Below are 18,531 nucleotides of genomic sequence, written 5' to 3'. Positions count from 1 at the left end.
GCTTTGTCCTGCTCATCTTCAACCATTTGAATGTTCTTGCTAGAAATCTCTATGGATTGTGTGGATGGAGGATCCATCTCTATGTATTCTCTCTCTCTCGATCTTGTTTTCTGTTTGGCTAAGTCTGCAGAAGCTGTATGGGCACCGAAAGAGAGCGAGGAAAGAGCCAGACAAACAGACAATTGCCTTCACGTGATTTGCATCTCTGTTAAAATAAATAGGCAAGTTCATCACTGGGTAAGTGATGAAGCTGTGAAGGTTTCCCGGATCATTTTGTGTTTGCATCAGAAACGTTAGATATGGTCAGTGGAACGCATCCAATGGTCGGAAACCCCCCTAGTCGGCCATAATCTCTTCTTTATTTGGAGGATTAAATGAGGCATAATTATAATTATGGTACGTAATAAATTTGAAGGCTAAAATCACTGAGGATGGCCAGTCTACCAATTTAGCAGATTACCTTTTACAACTTGGCAACTGTGCATGGGACTTGTAACTTCCATGGGAGCTAATTTTAGTATATATGATTATGTGAGGAAATCATATCAAACCAACATTGAGATCTCCCACCTCGAATTAATAAGGGGAAAAAAACAATTCCCTTGTTTGCTTTTACCGCAAATACTACTCCTAGTAACGTCATTTTATTTGTTTTCTCGGCAAATACTACTCTCAGTACCGTCACTTCACTGTTAAATTCTAGTACAAATAATTTTGAAAAATAATTGTTACTGGGTGTTATATTGCTATATAATTGCATGCACAGTGTTATTGTGAAAAAAAAAAAAAAAACTCTTTTAATAATCAAATCCTCCCAAACTGCATCATGAATTTTAGATTGCTAATGTGCATTTTGGCGGAATGAAATTTACATGCGACTGAGAAGCCAGAAGCTCTAAATTAGTGATAAATTATACAAAAACCTATTTTTCTAAACTTTCCAAGGTGGTTAATTGCCAAGAAGAGAACAGGCACCTGCAGCTAGCCTCATACTAGAGCACCAAATAAGGTCAGCAATTGAGTGACTATATTTGAACCGTTCTACCGGCATGCGAGGGAAACGAGCGGCAAAAGCAAAATCCATCTTCCCTGTTATCGGGGATGGCAGTCCATCACCGGTCGGGCGGGAAATAAATGCAGAACTGGCATGACATGGACTGTCAACTTGGTGGAGAGTAGATAAACTTAGGAAGTGACTCAAAGGTCAGCAATAAATAATTTCTGTACCAAATGTCAAGCAGGAAGTTTCATGGTGAGATCATCGGTCAGTCTTGCCGCAGTACAAGAATGCTGCTTGAAGCTCGAGCTGGCAGTCACAAGAGAGGATTATGAACCATTTTTTATTTTTTTATTTTTTATGGGCAATAGATGAAAAAAGCGTTCGAGGGTTTAAGACAACGCAGAAAGAGAAAAAAATACCTGTTGGAAGCCACCATTTTACTTGAACTACGTAAGCTCGAACTTAATGGCGACAGATCAAGCTTGACTTCAGTTTGCTCTCTTGGACTATAGGATTTCTCCTGTCAATAGAAATAAATGGAAATAATATAACTGATCGCTGCAACCGTCAACAGAAGGGGAGAGGGGGAAGATGGAGGTAGCATTTACAGTTTACCATCAATTTCATCCCGTTCAATGACTCGGTGACATCCAGGTTCAGGCTTTTCAAGAATCGGTGTTCTAGTAGCATGCTAGCAGTTGGCCTCTCAGCAGGATTTCTTCGAAAGCAACAATGCAGGAAATCCTTGCCCTCGGGCGACAAATTTTCAGGTATTGCTGGAGTGTCCTTCATAACTTTGAACATAGCTGCTGCCTACAATTATATAAGAGAATTAGAAACACTTAACTGTCGAAAGATCCATGGCAGGATACAAAAGGCACACACAGAACTTCGACAACTATATTCCACACACAATCTTAGGATGAGTAGCAAAGAACAGCGACCATATTGAAATTTTCTATCATGGCCATGTCAATCAATATATACAAACTAAAATTACATTCTTACCCCTTCGAACTCACTCCAAGGTGGTTTTCCAGTGAGCATTTCAATGATCGTACAACCCAAACTCCAAATATCAATAGCAAATGCAAGATCTGAGTTAGTATCTCTCTGCATCACGGCCTGCATGAGCTGTAATGGACAAAATGACATCAGTATGGAGAAGCAATAGGCCATCAGGCCCATCACACACCAATGTAGTACCAAAAGGTTACCTCTGGAGCCATCCAATATGGACTTCCCTTCAAGGAGAGATTAGCTGCTGCTCCCGTGAGCTGAGAAAGAAAAAAAAAATTTCCAATATGAGGACATGCACAATGAACAGAACAAAGTGGATTCTAATTGCTAGTATAAAGACTACATAGAAGACTAATGTTTCTTTGATTTATTAACATAAATACTCTTTTTTTAATGGAAAAGAAATTTATTCAAGCACCAAGGGAGCAAGATTCAAATGGTCAAAAACATTCCCAAAGAAAGACAAACTCCAAAACTTGAGGCATTCAAACCAACTATCTATGCAATTGTCAATGGAGGATTCTTTCTTGTCGAGGATTCTGTTGTTCCTCTCAATCCATATCATCCACATCATAGACATTGGAATCAATTGAATGAAGCTTCTTTGGTGCTTGTCCTTGCCTAGAGACTTCCAGGCTATGAACTCCTTATCCACTGTATTAATTTGTGACCCGACAAATGCCCAACATCACCAAGGCATTTATCCAAACTTTTGCGGACCATGGACAATGCAAGAGAAGATGACTGATTGATTCTAAGGCCTCCTTACATAAGAAACATCTAAAGATCATCCATCAATCAACAATAACAACCTCAGCATTGAACTTCAGCATATTACTAGAAGAGGATTAACTGTCTAATATCCCATCACATTGATATTCCCACCAAAATAGCCCATCACATTGATATTCCCACCAATATCTCCAGTACTCAGGAGCATGCACCTCTCATAAAGTATAAATTCTAGGCCAAAACGATGTAATAGAATATGGAGAGCTCATTAACAGTATCTATCTGGCTCAGAAGTTCTTCCTGTGGACAATCTGATAGCTCAGTTTCTGCATTAGGTAAGAGGGGCTCATACAATGCACATTGTATGAGCCTATGAGCACTGAAGGAACACTATCTAAAGCAGTCAACCTTATTCCCCCAAGTTCATAAATATAAATGTAGTTTTTCCCAACTTATGTCGGTAGTTAGAAGATTAAAAGGAAAAAAAAACCATTACACTAAACTAAATCCTAAAAAACACCAAACAGGACAGGAATAACATTACAAAAATAAATATTAAAGCAGAAGGGAAAGTACATAATCATTATGGCATACAGGTATTATGTGAAAGATTCCCTGGCCACAACATTACAACCATGTCTATGTGTGTAGATCAAGTTAATTAAGATCAGTACTCACATGTTTTGCCATCCCAAAGTCTGCAAGCTTGACAACTCCAGCGGCATCAACAAGCAAGTTAGCTCCTTTAATGTCCCTACACGATTACAAATAGCAGCCAAATGAACATTCTTAATAACATGAGAGGTCCTTCCCTAGAACCACTCCAATTCTCACATTTCAAATTCAAAAAGACTTTGACACAACACAATCTCATAATGTTAATAGCTAGAACAAAGGTTTGTTGAGTTGAATCAAGCTGTTTTCTACCTGTGTATTGTCTTCGTGCTATGAAGGTAAGCCAACCCAGAGAGAATATGACGAGTAAAATTTCGAACAACGGATTCCGTTATGGCTCCACAATGTTCACGAAAATATTTATTGATTGAACCAGGGTGCACAAACTCCAAATATATGTAGAAGCGGTCATCAACCTGTTTATGAGCCGCATTTCCCATTAATTCAAAAGCGCTCAGAAGACACTTGTTATGCAAGTAACCTATAAATACACAACATGAAGTATACTCACTATTTCACTACCATAATACTGCACTATGTTTGGATGCTTCAGCTTACTGAGAACTTTAATTTCCTGGAACACATAGAAGGAGTAAGAAGTGGATGGAAGGGGATGAAACCAAATGACTAACCTTACATTTCTACGTTGATACGAAAAATCAGAATGTAAATCTTTACAAACAAAAAAAAAAAATTCATCTAGGAGTTTCTGTACGAAGTCCAACCTAACAACATAAACAGTTTCTTGGCATAACATCAACGTTAAGATCTCTAGGGCCTTATGCATCAAATGGAATACAATCTCTTTGAATAATGAACCATACATAGGAAGGTTATGTGTCCAATTCCAGAGGACTAACAAACGAATCAATGAGTTTCATGAGATCGTAACTCATCTTCTATTTTGATAACAACTAATGAGTTTCAACCTCATATAGAAAAACTATGACAAGTGAACCATCTCCAAATACAAATGGAGGTATGCATGCCTAGGGATTTCTTCTCTCTCTTTATTCTCAAAGACTGTTCACAGCACCCTCCCGCCCAACTTCTGTTTTTGCTTCTTTAAGATTCACACCTTCTTTGAATGCTAATCCAATCCTTAATATGCCAAAGTGCCAACAATCATGAGGTACTAGGTATTCACCCAAGGACTAAAAATCCTATGTTTACTATTTTGATAGATAAGAATGTTGAATGCAATGAGTTACGGCTGGGATTAGCTCACATACAAGTACAGTAGTCAACAGGGATTAACGGTGATTGTGAAAATTGACACTACCTTCATTTAAACCAGACTATAGATGACAACTGAACTCATGTGGTAACAGATACAATTGCTCATATTAGTAATGTTATGCTATTAAAATAGACTATGCACCCGTCATTTAAAACAGGCAATAGATGACAAATGAACTCATGTGACAACAGGTACAATTGCTCATAATCGCAGTGCTATGCTACCAAGACAATTCACGCTTTATGTTTTGTCAATAACAACAACAGCCCCTTTGACTGACATGTCAGGGTGCAAAATATAAGGGACTTGTAATTGCAGAAAGTTTCTCGAGAATTACCTGTTCCAATTGTCTTATACACTCTGCAGATTTGGGGTCATCAGGAAACAATTCGACTTCCTTCATCGCACATAATGCCCCAGTTTCTCTGGCACCCAAAAAAACATCAATGAAAAATAAATGAAAAATGCAACAATGAAACACTAAATGGATATATGAAATTTTTACCGATTGCTAGCGACATAAACACTTCCAAATGTACCACGTCCAATAAGCTTCCCTTTCTGCCAATGGCAATTCATTGGCAATGACTCTGCTTTACCCACAGCTTGAGACATGGGAGCAGTTGGGGAAGGCAATGCTGCTCCTGGAGGAAGAGGTAATCGGTGAACTTCAGTATGACCACTCCCTTCCCATTGCGGAGCCGAGGTATCAAGTGACAATCTGGTATGAAAAGGGGATGTAGATCTACTAGGGCTTCTGAGGTTTCTTCGGGGACTTCTATTCGATGGACTGAGAAGGGGAGAACTATCAGTACTAAATGCAGTGTGATCAAAGAATGCAGGGGAAGGGAGCCCTGAAGTATCTACATTTAGCATCTCCGGAGCAGACCAGACTTGATTTGCTTTGGGAGCCATGTTATGGTATGAAAACAAATCAGCACTACTTTTTCTCTGTGGGCTAAGTATAGGACTAGCATATGGACTATTAGGAACACTCCTAGCAGGAGCAACAAGACCAAATTTTTCCCGATAACTTTCTGAGTTCAAATCTGGGTTCACAATCCTAGATGGCCTCAACTCTGAGTACTCCTTCGTCTTCTTGTCTCGGGCAGCAAGTACGCTGAAATTTACAAAGTGTCAATTGTGAAATTTAGAGTCCTTATGCAAGTTGCATTTTCCTTAACAGAAATTGGTGATGGTGAGGTATTTGATAAGCAACGGGCAAGGAACTTGTATTCAAAATTATACAATAACGAAAGGACTAAAACACTCATGAATAGAAGATGCTAAATGCGATGAGCAAAGAAACTTGAAGAACTTCCAAACTGAAGCTGAGCTCATGAATTGTGGCAAGGATTTTGGCAATTTTCATTCAACCTACTTTTCTAATTTTCATATTTGTGATTCCTTTTTTTAATGCTAAAAATAATCATAATGGTGCATAAGTGCATTTACTTTATTCATAGGTAAAATGTGCTCATATTTAAGACAATTATAATTAGTATTCAAGATTGCAGATCCATTTTTGCATTAAATCAAGAAGCTCTTTAATTTTTCTAGTTGTTAGGATTAGGCTCAAACCTAAAAACAAACACCTTTTTATGGAGAATACACTGAAGAAAGAAATCCAAAATAAATCTATTGAAGTAGTTTATAAACAAATATTTCACAAGAAGATTAATCATGCTTAGAGTAATGTAAATGCAAAATGACAACAACAGCAATACCCAGCCCCATCTGTTCTATCCCTCCCAAATCAAATATTAGAATGAATTTTTTACCTGGAAATTGGAGAATTTGATAACACTCCCTCATTAGTTCTATCCCTTTCTTTGCCTCTATCTCGAACCCCGTCACGCTCCCTCTCCTCCACGCCTCTCCCACGCCCAGCCCGCAACCGCCCTTCCCCGTCCGCTAAATCGGGTCTCCCCTCTGGCAGGGGCAACGGCAACGGCACCGCCACGACTGAACAACACTTCGAGGTAGAGGCGTGGTCGTAGCTGCTCACCGACCGCGAAAGTGCAGCAAAATGGGGCGCGTCGGAGGCAGGCGACCTTAATGAGGACGACGCGGCAACGTCGTAGTCGGTCAAATAGCGGAGCTTCCTGGCGCGGGTTAGCGTGGGACCACCAACTCCGATCCGACGACCACGACGGTGAAAGCGACGTTGACGCTGATCCTCCCAGGAATTGCTCTTCCTCAAATCAAGGGAGGCAGCGTCGCAACCATCGGTTTTCGAAGAGGATTTGAATGAGGTGGAAGGGGACGACGATGAGAAGGATATGTTTTGAAGCCAACGCATCGCGAGAAACAATCATAGTTTGAAACTTATTCTGTTGTTTGGAAAGAAAGAAAACGAAGGAAAATCTAATAAAGTCATGAAAAGGAAGAGGAGGAGGAGGTGGTATAGTTGAGTCCCGAGTCGGGTCGTTGAAGACACCAACGCGGTTTACAACGTACTCCCACGCCAAACGGGAAGGCTGTCTCCATGGTTGAGAGGTCTTTATTTGTACCGAGTCAAGCATCTGTCTCTTTCTCTTTCTCTTTCTCTCTCTTCTCCAAATTCGGTTAATTTGTTTATAATAATAAGTAAAAAAGTAGTTATTTAGCGGTTTCTTACCCAATCAGTGACGTGGCAATACCTACCCGAAATTAAATATATATGTATTTAATTTTTCTGCTCCTACTCTATTTTCTTTTTTCTTTTTCTTATCGTGGAAGCTCTCCAATGTAGGGTCGTTTGAGCTCACCTGGCGGAGTAAATTCTCAGATTCGTGCATTGCATCCTCAAACTCGGAAGTTTTCGTACACGGAATCAAAATAATTTACGAACATTTTTATCTTGAGGGTATGACCCCAAAATATTGACCAGAGATATCGAACCGATGATTCCGACAAAGTAAATATCGAACCCGTGTAGTGCACTCTTGAATGTTTTCCTACATGGGAAGTCATAATAATTTGCTAACATTTTTATCCAAGACTGTGGTCCCAAAATATTAGCCAGAGATTTTAAAACTTAATTTATATGCATGCCTTGTGAGAGTGTCCTTCAACAAGAGATGTATATAGTGTGAGCATCAAGCATTTACAAAAAAGGAGTGTGACCTTCACGGGCTCATTTTATCAGTTTTGGTCGATAATTAAGCAGGATTTTTTGCCGGAAGAACAAGCTATTTTAGCCATTACCATGCGTTTGATTTGGCAAAGACGAAATAAATTTGTCCATGAGGGTGAATTTTTGCATCCAAGCCAAATTGCCAAGCAAGGAGTGTGTATGGCAGATGAGTTTCTCCTAGCTCAGGTTGAACAAGGTGATAGTGTGTCTGTGATGCCCAGTACTAAGATGGTTTCTCAAGGTTGGAGGAGGCCTCCGCAAGATTTCATTAAGGTTAATTGCGATGCTTCTTTTGATAGTAGAGGTAAGTGTACTGGTGTGGGAGTGATTTATAGGGATTGTATAGGAGATGTGATGGCATGTAGTACATTTGTGCGTCCGACAGATCTTGAACCAACACTTGCCGAGGCTTTGGGGGCGTTACATGCTATAAAGTTAGCGGCAGAGTTGGGTTTTTATAAGCTTGTTCTAGAAGGGGATTCTTTAGCTGTGGTTGAAGCTATCAAAGGTGGTGAGTTGCCTCCGACGACATAGAGGGCTGTAATTTTGGAGATTCAAAGACTTTTGTCCAACTTCGTTGCTTGGTCTATTTGTCATGTGAAACGAGCTATTAATATGACAGCTCACTTGTTAGCAAAAGTTGTTGTTTAGAGCCAACAACTCAGAATGTGGATTGAAGATGCACCAAGTCAGATATTATCAAGAATTGAGGAGGAGAAGTTATCGTGTAATGGAGAGTTTGCTTAGCCAAATTCATCATATTTAAGTTAACTCATTTGTGTTCCTTTGTTTGGTAGCTTTCCTATTGTAATCCACCTAGTGGTGGTACGAGTGCCCTTTTTTGGCCTCCAGTTCAGATCCCAGATTGGCTGTGTTATTGAATATATTCAGGTCTACAAACCTTTTCAAAAAAAAAAAAAAAAAAGAACTAACTCGGCCAACCCAACACATTGGTTTTCTGTTTTTACTCATTATATTTATATTTGTTTTACTCATTATATTTATACCCTAAGAAAAACAATCAAAGAGAATTAAAAGATAAAAACTTATGGTTGGGTTCCGAGTACCTGACAATAAGGGAACACAAACAAGGAACAAAGAAAAACTTAAAAGTATTGACCTTGGACCGACGCAAACTTTTTATGGGTTAATCATAGAAACTCGACTATCAATGGTCAAAACTATGATTTGGCATATCAAAGGTAAGCACTTGATGGTTACTTTTGACTTTGACAAACGAGTAATCCAACTATTTTCCAATATTAAGGGAATCAAAAAGACAAAACTTATGTTTCATGAAGAATTGATTGGGTCTAAGATTCAATAGTAAGAAAAAATTATTTGATCATGATCTGTTCCTGACTTCCTGTGGAAAGAAAAAGGGTATGTCTCCTCTCCCTCACTAAATGCACTCAATACTGATTTGTCAACCTTACTGGTAGTCCAATTTACTGGGTCATACTTCTTGTGAAGTATAATAAGAGGAAACTAACAAAGCGGGCAAGGTCATGGCCATGGTTTTCTGCCATGTTCAAACTCCAATGGCCTTTTTATACCCCAAACCAATAAAAAATCACTTGTGGAAAAGAATCTTAGCATACAAATGCTAACACAGAAATCATAAGCATAATCCTCTCCACTGCTTATGAAAATTGAAATCAATAGCAACCCTGAAGTGTTCAGGGATTTCTAGCCAAACAGAATACTGAGTTTTATCACATCCACCAAAATGTGAACTATGAAAAAAAAAACCATAATGCAGGCACCAATTTAGCACAGACGGAGGGATATACTCAATAATGCAGCAGCATGGTACAAAGAGGCACGCCATATGTTTGACTGTCTAAAAACATCAGTTCACTCTGTCTGCTTGTGCTTCCAAAACCTATGGTAGTCCCTTAATAAGTTCGCTAAAAGTTTGGGTCGCACATACCAAATTTGCTGGAGTATTGCCAACATCATGCTTTAGTTCCTATTCACCTTCAGGGTCGGGAGTTTTTAAAGTTGTTGGCACAATCTTACAAACAGGCATGTTCTCATTCTTGCTCAGAAGCTTCATAGATGGATGAACCTCAATATCACGCATGAATATTCTGTCTCCAATGTCTAACTTACTGACATCCACTTCAATTTTTGGAGGAATGTACTCAGCCGGGCAAAGGAAACTTAGGCTACTTCTTATCCTGTTCAGATCACCCCCTGAATCATCATGAAAGCATCATTAGTATAATTAATGAGTAATCACCAAAGCAAAAGTTATCAGGGAGAAGGAAATGTGAAAAGCACTCAGCTAAGAAAATAGGGAAGACACAATCAGTCAAGGGGTTAACAGTAACTGTCAGGAATCTGCCCCTCACCCCCCAAAACCCTACCTTTAACGAAAAAGAAAAGGACAAAAAGGAACAGCATAGGAAGAAGCTCAGTCTTGGGGATTATACAAACAGTGTAAGCAACAATTCTTAAAGTCCAATCACAAATCCACCAGGTACAGAGCATTCGATTCTAAAGCAGAAACTTCAATCCCTTCTAAGCTGTAGAATTCCGCTTGGATTTGTTGCTGGAAAACTTCATCCACATCTGGCCCCAATTATAATGAGTTCCTCCATTTTCTTTTCATTTGATATGACATATAAGAGTATATATGGTAGAAAATCATCTCTATTTTTCCTACATCAATTCAGGCTTGAAATAATTCTTTTCATTCAACTGAAAAAAAACTTTCAAGCTTATGAATAAACTTCAATCCCTTACAAGCAACAGCTTCCTGCTTGGAATTGCAGTGAGATCCATGCCATACCCCAATTAACATGAATTCCTCCTTATCTTTCATTCCATAATAGATATGACTAGCCCGAGCATGTCTAGCAAGCATGCACAAAAACTCTGGCCTTGAATAGTTCTTTTCCAGAATAGGTTACCCATCCTAAACTCATAGACCTCTGCAACAATTTTCATTTTGATTTTCACCAATGTCAATTATAAGTACACACACATGGATTATACATTGGCCCTTCCTGTTATAAGTTAAAAATGAAATTGCTGACTAGAAAAGTATATACACGCACAGACGTACTTATCAGGCCATCTTCAATTAACTTTCATTTCTCCAGGAGTTTTATCAACGATAAATAAGACATTCATGCATAACTGAGGCAGGGGGAGGGGGTAGGAGATAACTAGAGCACGTTAAAACAACAACAAAAAAAGAAGAAATTTGAAGCTAGGACTATGCTTAGAATATCTCGACTCCAAGGGAGATCAAGAGCTGAACACAAAAGATTTTATTGAACACAGAAATGAAAAACTGATCGCTGCAGCTCTAGTAAGGGCCATTTAAAGGTCTTTCACAAAGCCATACCTTATTAAAGGACACAACCATACCTTATGACGCACCACTCCTTTTTAATAAAGACCACTTTCTAGGCTCATGGCCATTAAATACAATATAAGAAAACAAGGAATGACTCAATAATAAACCAATAAATGAGCATGAACAGTTTTTTGTATGCTCCTGCATCAGTACTTCTCTATTTTCGGAGATTTTCTCATATTCATGGACTATGAATATGTTTACGTTAGTACTATCTCCCTTATCATTAGGCATTCTTTAATGAATTGATATAAGATAAATTATTGATTTCAAAAGAAGAGAGTTCACTGTTTGAACCCCAACTCTCCACTCCCAAGGGTGCAAAACATTGTTAACAATTCTAATATTTTTCAAAGGAAATAAGGCAATCAAATGCAGTAAGCATAAATAAGTAAAAACAAATAATTGATATCAACAATGTAGAAAGCAATTCAAATTACCTTTCTGTAGACCAGGAGAATCCTCTTCTCCTTTGAATACAACAGGGACATCAACCTTCAACTCTGTTCCCTCATCGGCCCAAACAAACACCAAATTCAGTATCTTCCCTGTCTCTGCATCCCTATGAATCTATAACAAACCCAAATACAAATTACTAAAACCACACATTTCCCTTCACTCAAATAGAAACAAGAACCTTTAAAACAGTGATGATAAATGATGACAAAAAAATAAATTGCCTTGACAGGGAGGACATTTCCGGATTCAAGGAGAACTGACGACCCGGACCCGGCGCGAATCTGGAGCGGGAATGTGGTGGAGCAGAAGAAAGGGAGCTCGACAGACTTGAGAATACTCTGAATCTGCTTTCTCTCTGTCGTCAATAGCTGCTTCCTGGAGAGGGAGCGGGAGCTAGGGTTTTTCTCGAGGAGGCTTTGAGCAAAAACGACGGCGGGGATCCTTCCCTGGGCCCGGTCCCGGGCAGAGACCCGGTTCCCTGTGCACTCTCGTGGTATTGCTTGGATGGTGTGGTAACTTGAAGTTTGAGAATGGGATGCCGGTTGAGGAAACCTGGAGCCGTGAACCACCGTTCTCAGGCCGCGCCACCACTTCGCCATACTTTTTTGCGGTCGCTCGGTGCAAAATGGGTTGCAAAACGACCCCCGAGGGTTCTGAAGGAAGGTTCTTGTTGCCCGGGTTTGAAGAATACTTGGGCCTTCTATGGGCTCTAACAGTTGGCCCATTGGGTTTCAAAGCTGGAAATACTTTTGGGCCTACACATGTGAAGACCGAACCCAATCGCCTTGCGCAGTCCCTCCAGTCTCCACCAAAGTCTGGCCCATTGGTTCCATATATGTAACGGTGTTTCCATAGTCTCTTTCAAATTGATAGCGCTATGTATCCCTAATGAAATTATTCATAAGGGTCCATAATTACATTTTCTTTTCTTAAATGAAACTTCAAAATATCTTGTCTATCAAAATACATGTTAGATTTAAAAAAAAATTACATATTCGAATTCAAAATGTAAAACTCTTTCCATAAAGACTCATTGTTGATAGATTTAACCTGAACGTTCTTAATTACACTGTTTTATTACATTATTTTTGAAACCGTGTATAAAAATCTAAAACACTTAAACAATGTAATTACATACAGAAAAGTGTAACAAGAGACTCTGTTAGTCATAAATAATGTAATAAAAAATTATGTTAATCGTAAATCCAAAATGATATATGTTCATAATTTTTCCATCCATAAACTTACATAATCTAGGTGGCAAGCTAGATAGGCATGCCACATAGATTAAAAAAAAAAAAGCAAACTAAAGAAGCCACATAGGCATGTCACATGTTTATATAAGTTTATGGATGTGTAATGCTTCCGATCATAAATAATGTAATAAGAGACTGTGTTAAAACAACATAATTACTATGTGATTATGGACGAATTTACTATCGCTTTCCAATTCAATGGTAAATGGCAGTTAAGAGCAAAGTTGGGCCAGTTTTTTTTTTATGGGAAGTTGGGCAGTTGAGGTTAGGCCCACTCGACCAAAGAAACTAAGACTTGTTACACCATCATAAAGAGTTTCTGTTGAGGAGCAAAGTATTGCGGAGAGACCAATTAAAGTGGTTTGAACTTGTTTCTCTTTTGCATGGAGTACTGTTTACTTGGTCTGTTGACAAAGTTTATCATCACAAATAGCCTATTGTGGCAAAGCATCAATATCCATTGACTCTGTAAAATCACCGATCCTGTTCGCCGATTTGGTATCCAATTTGACTGTGTATAATAACCATAAACCGTTGACCCTTGAAACATTTACCAAAACAGTTTTTGATTTTGTCTCCTCCCTCCCTTTTACGGGTGGTGAAAATGTCAATGCGGAATCACAAAGGTGAGAAAGTAAATTGTGCGGAATCATACCGAGTCACTAGTTTGGGTGATAAAGATGATGTGTCATACCGAGTCACTAGTTTGCAGAATCATACCGAGTCACTAGTTTGGATGACAAGTTCGAAACCCCTGACCATTTCAAAAGTAGAGAAAAAGAGATGAAATGAGACAAAATTGGTGATTTGCATGCTGTGGACCCCATGTATGCTTTCTTTTCCCTCCACGCCGCCGTGACTTGTGGCTCACGTTCAACCTCCTCCCGTCCCGTTAACGAAAAGCGAACACTCTCGGCTCTTCCAGTACACCTGTCTTCTCTATTGGCTAACATCGGTACTCTTATTTGGTCCATTTTACCCTCCGAAATTATCTTATTATTTTTTCTAGAAAAAAAAAACCTTTTTCTCGAATGCATGCAAATTAATTGCATTTTTAATTTAAATTTAAAATAAAATAAGTTTCCTACCACGGAGCATGAACAAGATATTGTGAAGTAACCCTTAATTTTATTTAAGGTATTCAGTAAATGTATTTAATTTCTATGTCATGATATATCTCTGTCATGGAAATGTAAAAGCAAAGCTTGCTTGTAAAGGAAAAAGAAAAATACATAAGATTGAAGTTTAGGGTTTAGGCTTATGTCAGTTTAAACCAATGGGATTTGATCCTTTTACAGAGAAAAATGAGATGTTTCGGATCTATTGTCATTAATGGTGGATGTTTCGGAAGATTATGAGGTGATTGATGGGACAAAGGCTTAAAAAGAGAATTGACCAAGCCAATTAGTGACGTCGGATAGTCTGTATTCCTCTTGTGCCACATACTCATTTCAATTGTTATTGGTTTTTCATCACCACTAACTTGATCATCAGAGCTTTTTTGACCTATACCTATCAGTGTCAATGATTATGTGATTGTCAACTACATTACATTTTGCAGGTTATTGGTGGCACACATAAAAGGAGGGGACGCAGGGTATTTATGACATGATTCTAAAAAATTGCACGAAAATCTATTAGCAAAAGGAAATTAAAGATTTCATAAACTATATTTCACCATTCAAATCACAAGCAAAATCTTACCATTCGAATGAGTGATTTTTTTTTTTGTTATGATTTTTGATACTTACATTAAATCCTAACAATAATTAGTTGTAATCAATTTGTCAAATTATGATATTATCTCTGGTACGATATATGTTGACAGACTGAATGTGGATAACAAATTAATCACCAGAGATTTATCGAAAAAAAATAAAAAAAAACTTTTTACTCGATCATCATTTGACTTATTTAAATGATCAATGATTGATTATTTATGGTAATGTCAATAGAATGAAAACAATGAACAATCCATAAATTACAATTAATCTATTTTAATCAATGATTTTTTGACATTGAATTTTAATTTTGGAAACAGAGTAGAGAGGGCCGTGGAAATTCCGGAATTCTCCAGAGTCTACAATTATTTCATTCAGTATGATCTAACACAGTTCTCGAACCATTGGACGGAGAATTGTATGAAGATTGTACCTTATGACAATTGCAGAGCCCCCATATCCCCTTTAGTGGTATACATATACTTAACTTTTTAATAAATTATCGGACGGCTAGGATATCTCCCTCTAAATCTTAACGGCAGGCATGCTTTGAACGGGATAGGTATATATAGTTGTGCCTCCTCTATCACTTTTCTGTTACTGATCTTTTCTTCTTCTGTTTTTAATATTCAAACACTACTCGTTCTTCTATCTGTGGTGTTTGGGATTCTGAAATTCGAAGATCGGATCGAGCGCTCTCTCACACTCTCAATACCAGAGAAACTACAAAAGGTCCGTCTCGCCATAACCAATGCAATAATCTTGTCCAATTCAAACGCCGTCGTTTCTTGTTAACGGTTTGCTGCAGGTGGTGTTGTATGAACGTAGAAGACACCGACAAGGGGAAAAGAGATTAGGACTGTGATCTAAACGAGTAATCGTAGATAATCTTCCGATGAGATTTGGAGGTTCGTATTGCTTCATCTTGAAGCTGCGTCTGATTCTGTGTTATTTTTTTTGGTTTTGATTCCAAGAAAATCTCAGTAAATATTTTTTGATATTGGGAGATTTTACTGTTTGGGAGAAGAGAAAATTGTTCTTGATTTTTATTGCCAAAAACAAAAAGATTTCCATGAAGAGAAAACGGATCTAGAATGATCTTTTGATTCTTTTAGGCCTTAGCTTCTTGCATTTCACGAAGTCGGTGATGGAAATGTTTTCCGCCAATGATTTTTCCCTTCAGATTCTACTCCTCTCGTTCCTTGTTTAATAAGTAATGAATTGACTTATCGGTTCTGTTCGCCAGAGTATTACCTTGATTATCGGTATTTGAAGAATCGTTCATTGATTTCAATATATTCTCAAGTTTCAATTTCCTGTCTCAAGAGAATCTTAATTTTCTGGTGCAGAGCACAGATTGATAAAACAATGTCTTCCTTTAATTCACCGTGTGCGGCTTGCAAGTTTCTGAGGCGGAAGTGTACTCTCGAGTGCGTTTTCGCTCCCTATTTCCCCTCCGACGATCCGCAGAAATTCGCGAGTGTTCACAAGGTGTTTGGTGCAAGTAACGTCGCGAAACTGCTTAATGAACTCAATGCGGCGCAGCGCAAGGATGCGGTGGAGTCATTGGCGTATGAAGCTGAAGCGCGTCTTCGAGATCCAGTTTATGGATGTGTAGGATTAATCTCGGTCCTTCAACACAAACTTAGGCAAGTGCAGAGTGATATCTTCACTGCTAAGAAAGAACTTGCAACCTATATAGGGCCCCAGGCAATGCTTCCTATGATACAACCCACACATGGTTTTATGCCACAACAACATTTAGGCATTAATCCATCGTCGTCGCACAATTTGATGAATGTGATGAATGCGCCTATGATGGGGATTCCTACTGTTCAAACACATAGCGCTCCGTTGGTGATTAGGGAGCCTCGGCATCAACAACAACAACAACAACAACAACAGTATCATCAGTATCCGCATCCGCAACAGCAGATGTATGAAGCTCAACAATTGGCGGCAGTGGTTGCAGCAAGAGAGCAGGAGATGCTAAGGGTTTATGAGGCGCAACAGCAGCAGCATCGGCACCAGATCCATCAGCAACAGGAATTTATTGGCTTTAATCAGAGTGGGTTTGAGGGTGCAGGAGGTTCAGTCACTGCCACTGGTTTTGATCAGATGAATGCTGCAGCCATGTCTCCTTCTTTGGCTTTAGGGACATTTGATCATCAATATCAGATTCAGCCGCAGCAACAAGAGCATCAGCACCATCCAATCGAAGAACAACTCTTTTTCCACACACAGCAGCAGCCCCCTCAGACCCAACAACAACAACCACAAGAAACACTACAACCACCACAAAACCAGAGGTCTGGAAGCGACGAGGGTAGAACTGGTGGACTGCCTTGAACTCTTGAAGTAATATTACAGCTAATTTTCCCTTCTTAAATGTCCATCGAAGCAAAATTGTCCATTCTAGGTATGGGTTTCTTTTCCCTCGGCTTCAATGGTTTGGTTTGCGGTTTTTTGTTTATTTTTGTGCACATATATTTGGGGTAAAGTATACTACATTTTACCTGCTCCGATTCCATCCACTGTAGAAGTCCTTTTGCAAAGGTGATGTTTACAGTTTACACCAACATTTTATGTTTGGTAATTATTCCTAAAATATTCTTAAGAATAACTATGTGTTCATATTTTTGTCGTGGCTCACATATAGTTGGTCAATAGCTATCGCTACAATTGGTTTCATTGGAATTTGCTTATGTTAATTTAGTTCGTGATATTGATTTGCGTGCTACTAGTGTAAATACCTTCCCAGTTCAGAAGCAACCGAAAATGTCAACTAGTTAGTCGCCATTGCACTTTATGATGTAATTACTTGTTCAATATTAAAGAAACCTCAAGTGCTCGTTTTGCACAATTTTTATATTTTGCTTAACATATAAAGGTGATTATCTTATTCATTGGTTAACTTACAAGGGGTGCAAATTAAAGATCACAAGTTTAAATCTCGGAAACATCCTATCCTCATATTATGTGGGGAAGACTGTGTAGCATACATTATGTCTATCTCTAATTCCACACACTGTAAAAATATTGTGCATGGAAATTATTTATAGTTTACTAAGACATTCTGCTTAAGTGTTACTATAATCTTAGTCTTTTATAACAACAATACGTTTTTGTTGTGAATCTCGTGTTGAGTTTAACATTATAATTTTTGGAAACACTAGTGCATATCATATCATATATGGTCAAAAATTTTCTTATGCCTTTATTTCTTTCTTCCTTTTTTGCAGCTCACATTATCTGATAGTACTTCTTAAAGACGCGAATAGAGATCCAAAGTCGGCACTTTTTTGGGGGGTTTGAGAAGACTCTGTTGGGAATATTCATTTTAAAACATTGATTTTTTAGTAAAGTTTTGCGATTTAATTTCATTATTTTACTACATAAATTTACTTGTAAAAATCTCAAGCCTTTCGTTAGTCCTTCAAATTAGTATTTGGATTTAGAATCATCATATTTGGCTTGGTAAGTTGAATTTATTGGGTATTAAATCTTTTGCTCCCTCATTGTTTGTCGAGGATACTGTTAATCATAGAGAAATAAAGTAGAGTTTACAGAAACTACTAAAGGATATATCAATTACAGGTGATCAGGGCCATCCTACTGGATTCATTTCTTTTTCTTTTCTTGGCATAAGAGCTCATGGATTCCTGGAATGGCTTTGAGGATCATGTGCACTCATCAAGTTATCATTTTAATAGTGGTAAGCAAGTTAGTATTACTGTTATTAAATACTATCATAATTGAAGTCATCAGATAGACATAGTGGATGTTTATAATTGATTAAGCCTCGTGTGGAGTTCTGACTCTCTTCAACATTGGTGACCAAGTGTATTTTACATGTTATTTCATTATTTGGACAGAGTTGGTCATTAAACCCCCCGTAGACAAAAAGTGAGAATATTCATTGTCATTCTGACTGACCCGA

The 18,531-nt window shown here is 38.3% G+C and overlaps 3 protein-coding genes across 4 annotated transcripts; 1 reads left to right on the top strand and 2 right to left on the bottom strand.

Annotated features, from left to right (window-relative positions):
• Nucleotides 1-776: 776 nt before the first annotated feature.
• LOC120013128 (mitogen-activated protein kinase kinase kinase 5-like) lies at nucleotides 777-7,176 on the bottom strand. 2 transcript variants are annotated; one of them, XM_038864809.1, is made up of 12 exons: nucleotides 6,449-7,176; nucleotides 5,173-5,787; nucleotides 5,005-5,092; nucleotides 3,939-4,001; nucleotides 3,680-3,843; nucleotides 3,431-3,506; nucleotides 2,218-2,277; nucleotides 2,009-2,134; nucleotides 1,616-1,813; nucleotides 1,420-1,520; nucleotides 1,228-1,306; nucleotides 777-1,142 (listed from the first exon to the last, which is right to left on the bottom strand). In XM_038864809.1, the coding sequence occupies exons 1-11, from the start codon at nucleotides 6,967-6,969 to the stop codon at nucleotides 1,234-1,236; spliced, it is 2,085 nt and encodes a 694-aa protein (XP_038720737.1). In that variant the 5' UTR covers nucleotides 6,970-7,176; the 3' UTR covers nucleotides 777-1,142; nucleotides 1,228-1,233. The 2 variants fall into 2 exon arrangements, with proteins under 2 accessions (XP_038720737.1, XP_038720736.1); XM_038864808.1 differs by having other exon boundaries at nucleotides 777-1,306; nucleotides 6,449-7,175.
• Nucleotides 7,177-9,362: 2,186 nt separating this feature from the next.
• On the bottom strand, nucleotides 9,363-12,273 carry LOC120011972 (50S ribosomal protein L25). Its single transcript, XM_038863178.1, has 3 exons — nucleotides 11,836-12,273; nucleotides 11,596-11,725; nucleotides 9,363-9,984 (listed from the first exon to the last, which is right to left on the bottom strand). The coding sequence occupies exons 1-3, from the start codon at nucleotides 12,211-12,213 to the stop codon at nucleotides 9,758-9,760; spliced, it is 735 nt and encodes a 244-aa protein (XP_038719106.1). The 5' UTR covers nucleotides 12,214-12,273; the 3' UTR covers nucleotides 9,363-9,757.
• A 3,680-nt stretch (nucleotides 12,274-15,953) lies between these two features.
• LOC120012605 (LOB domain-containing protein 36-like) lies at nucleotides 15,954-16,940 on the top strand. The gene has a single exon (XM_038864043.1). It carries the CDS (start codon nucleotides 15,960-15,962, stop codon nucleotides 16,938-16,940), a length of 981 nt encoding a protein of 326 aa, XP_038719971.1. The 5' UTR covers nucleotides 15,954-15,959.
• Nucleotides 16,941-18,531: the final 1,591 nt, after the last annotated feature.

The sequence above is a fragment of the Tripterygium wilfordii genome, chromosome 13 (genome assembly GCF_013401445.1).
Source record: "Tripterygium wilfordii isolate XIE 37 chromosome 13, ASM1340144v1, whole genome shotgun sequence".
Classification (NCBI taxonomy): Eukaryota; Viridiplantae; Streptophyta; class Magnoliopsida; order Celastrales; family Celastraceae; genus Tripterygium; species Tripterygium wilfordii.
Note: the sequence above shows the minus strand (reverse complement) of the source record. Positions and strands in the feature narration are given on the sequence as shown.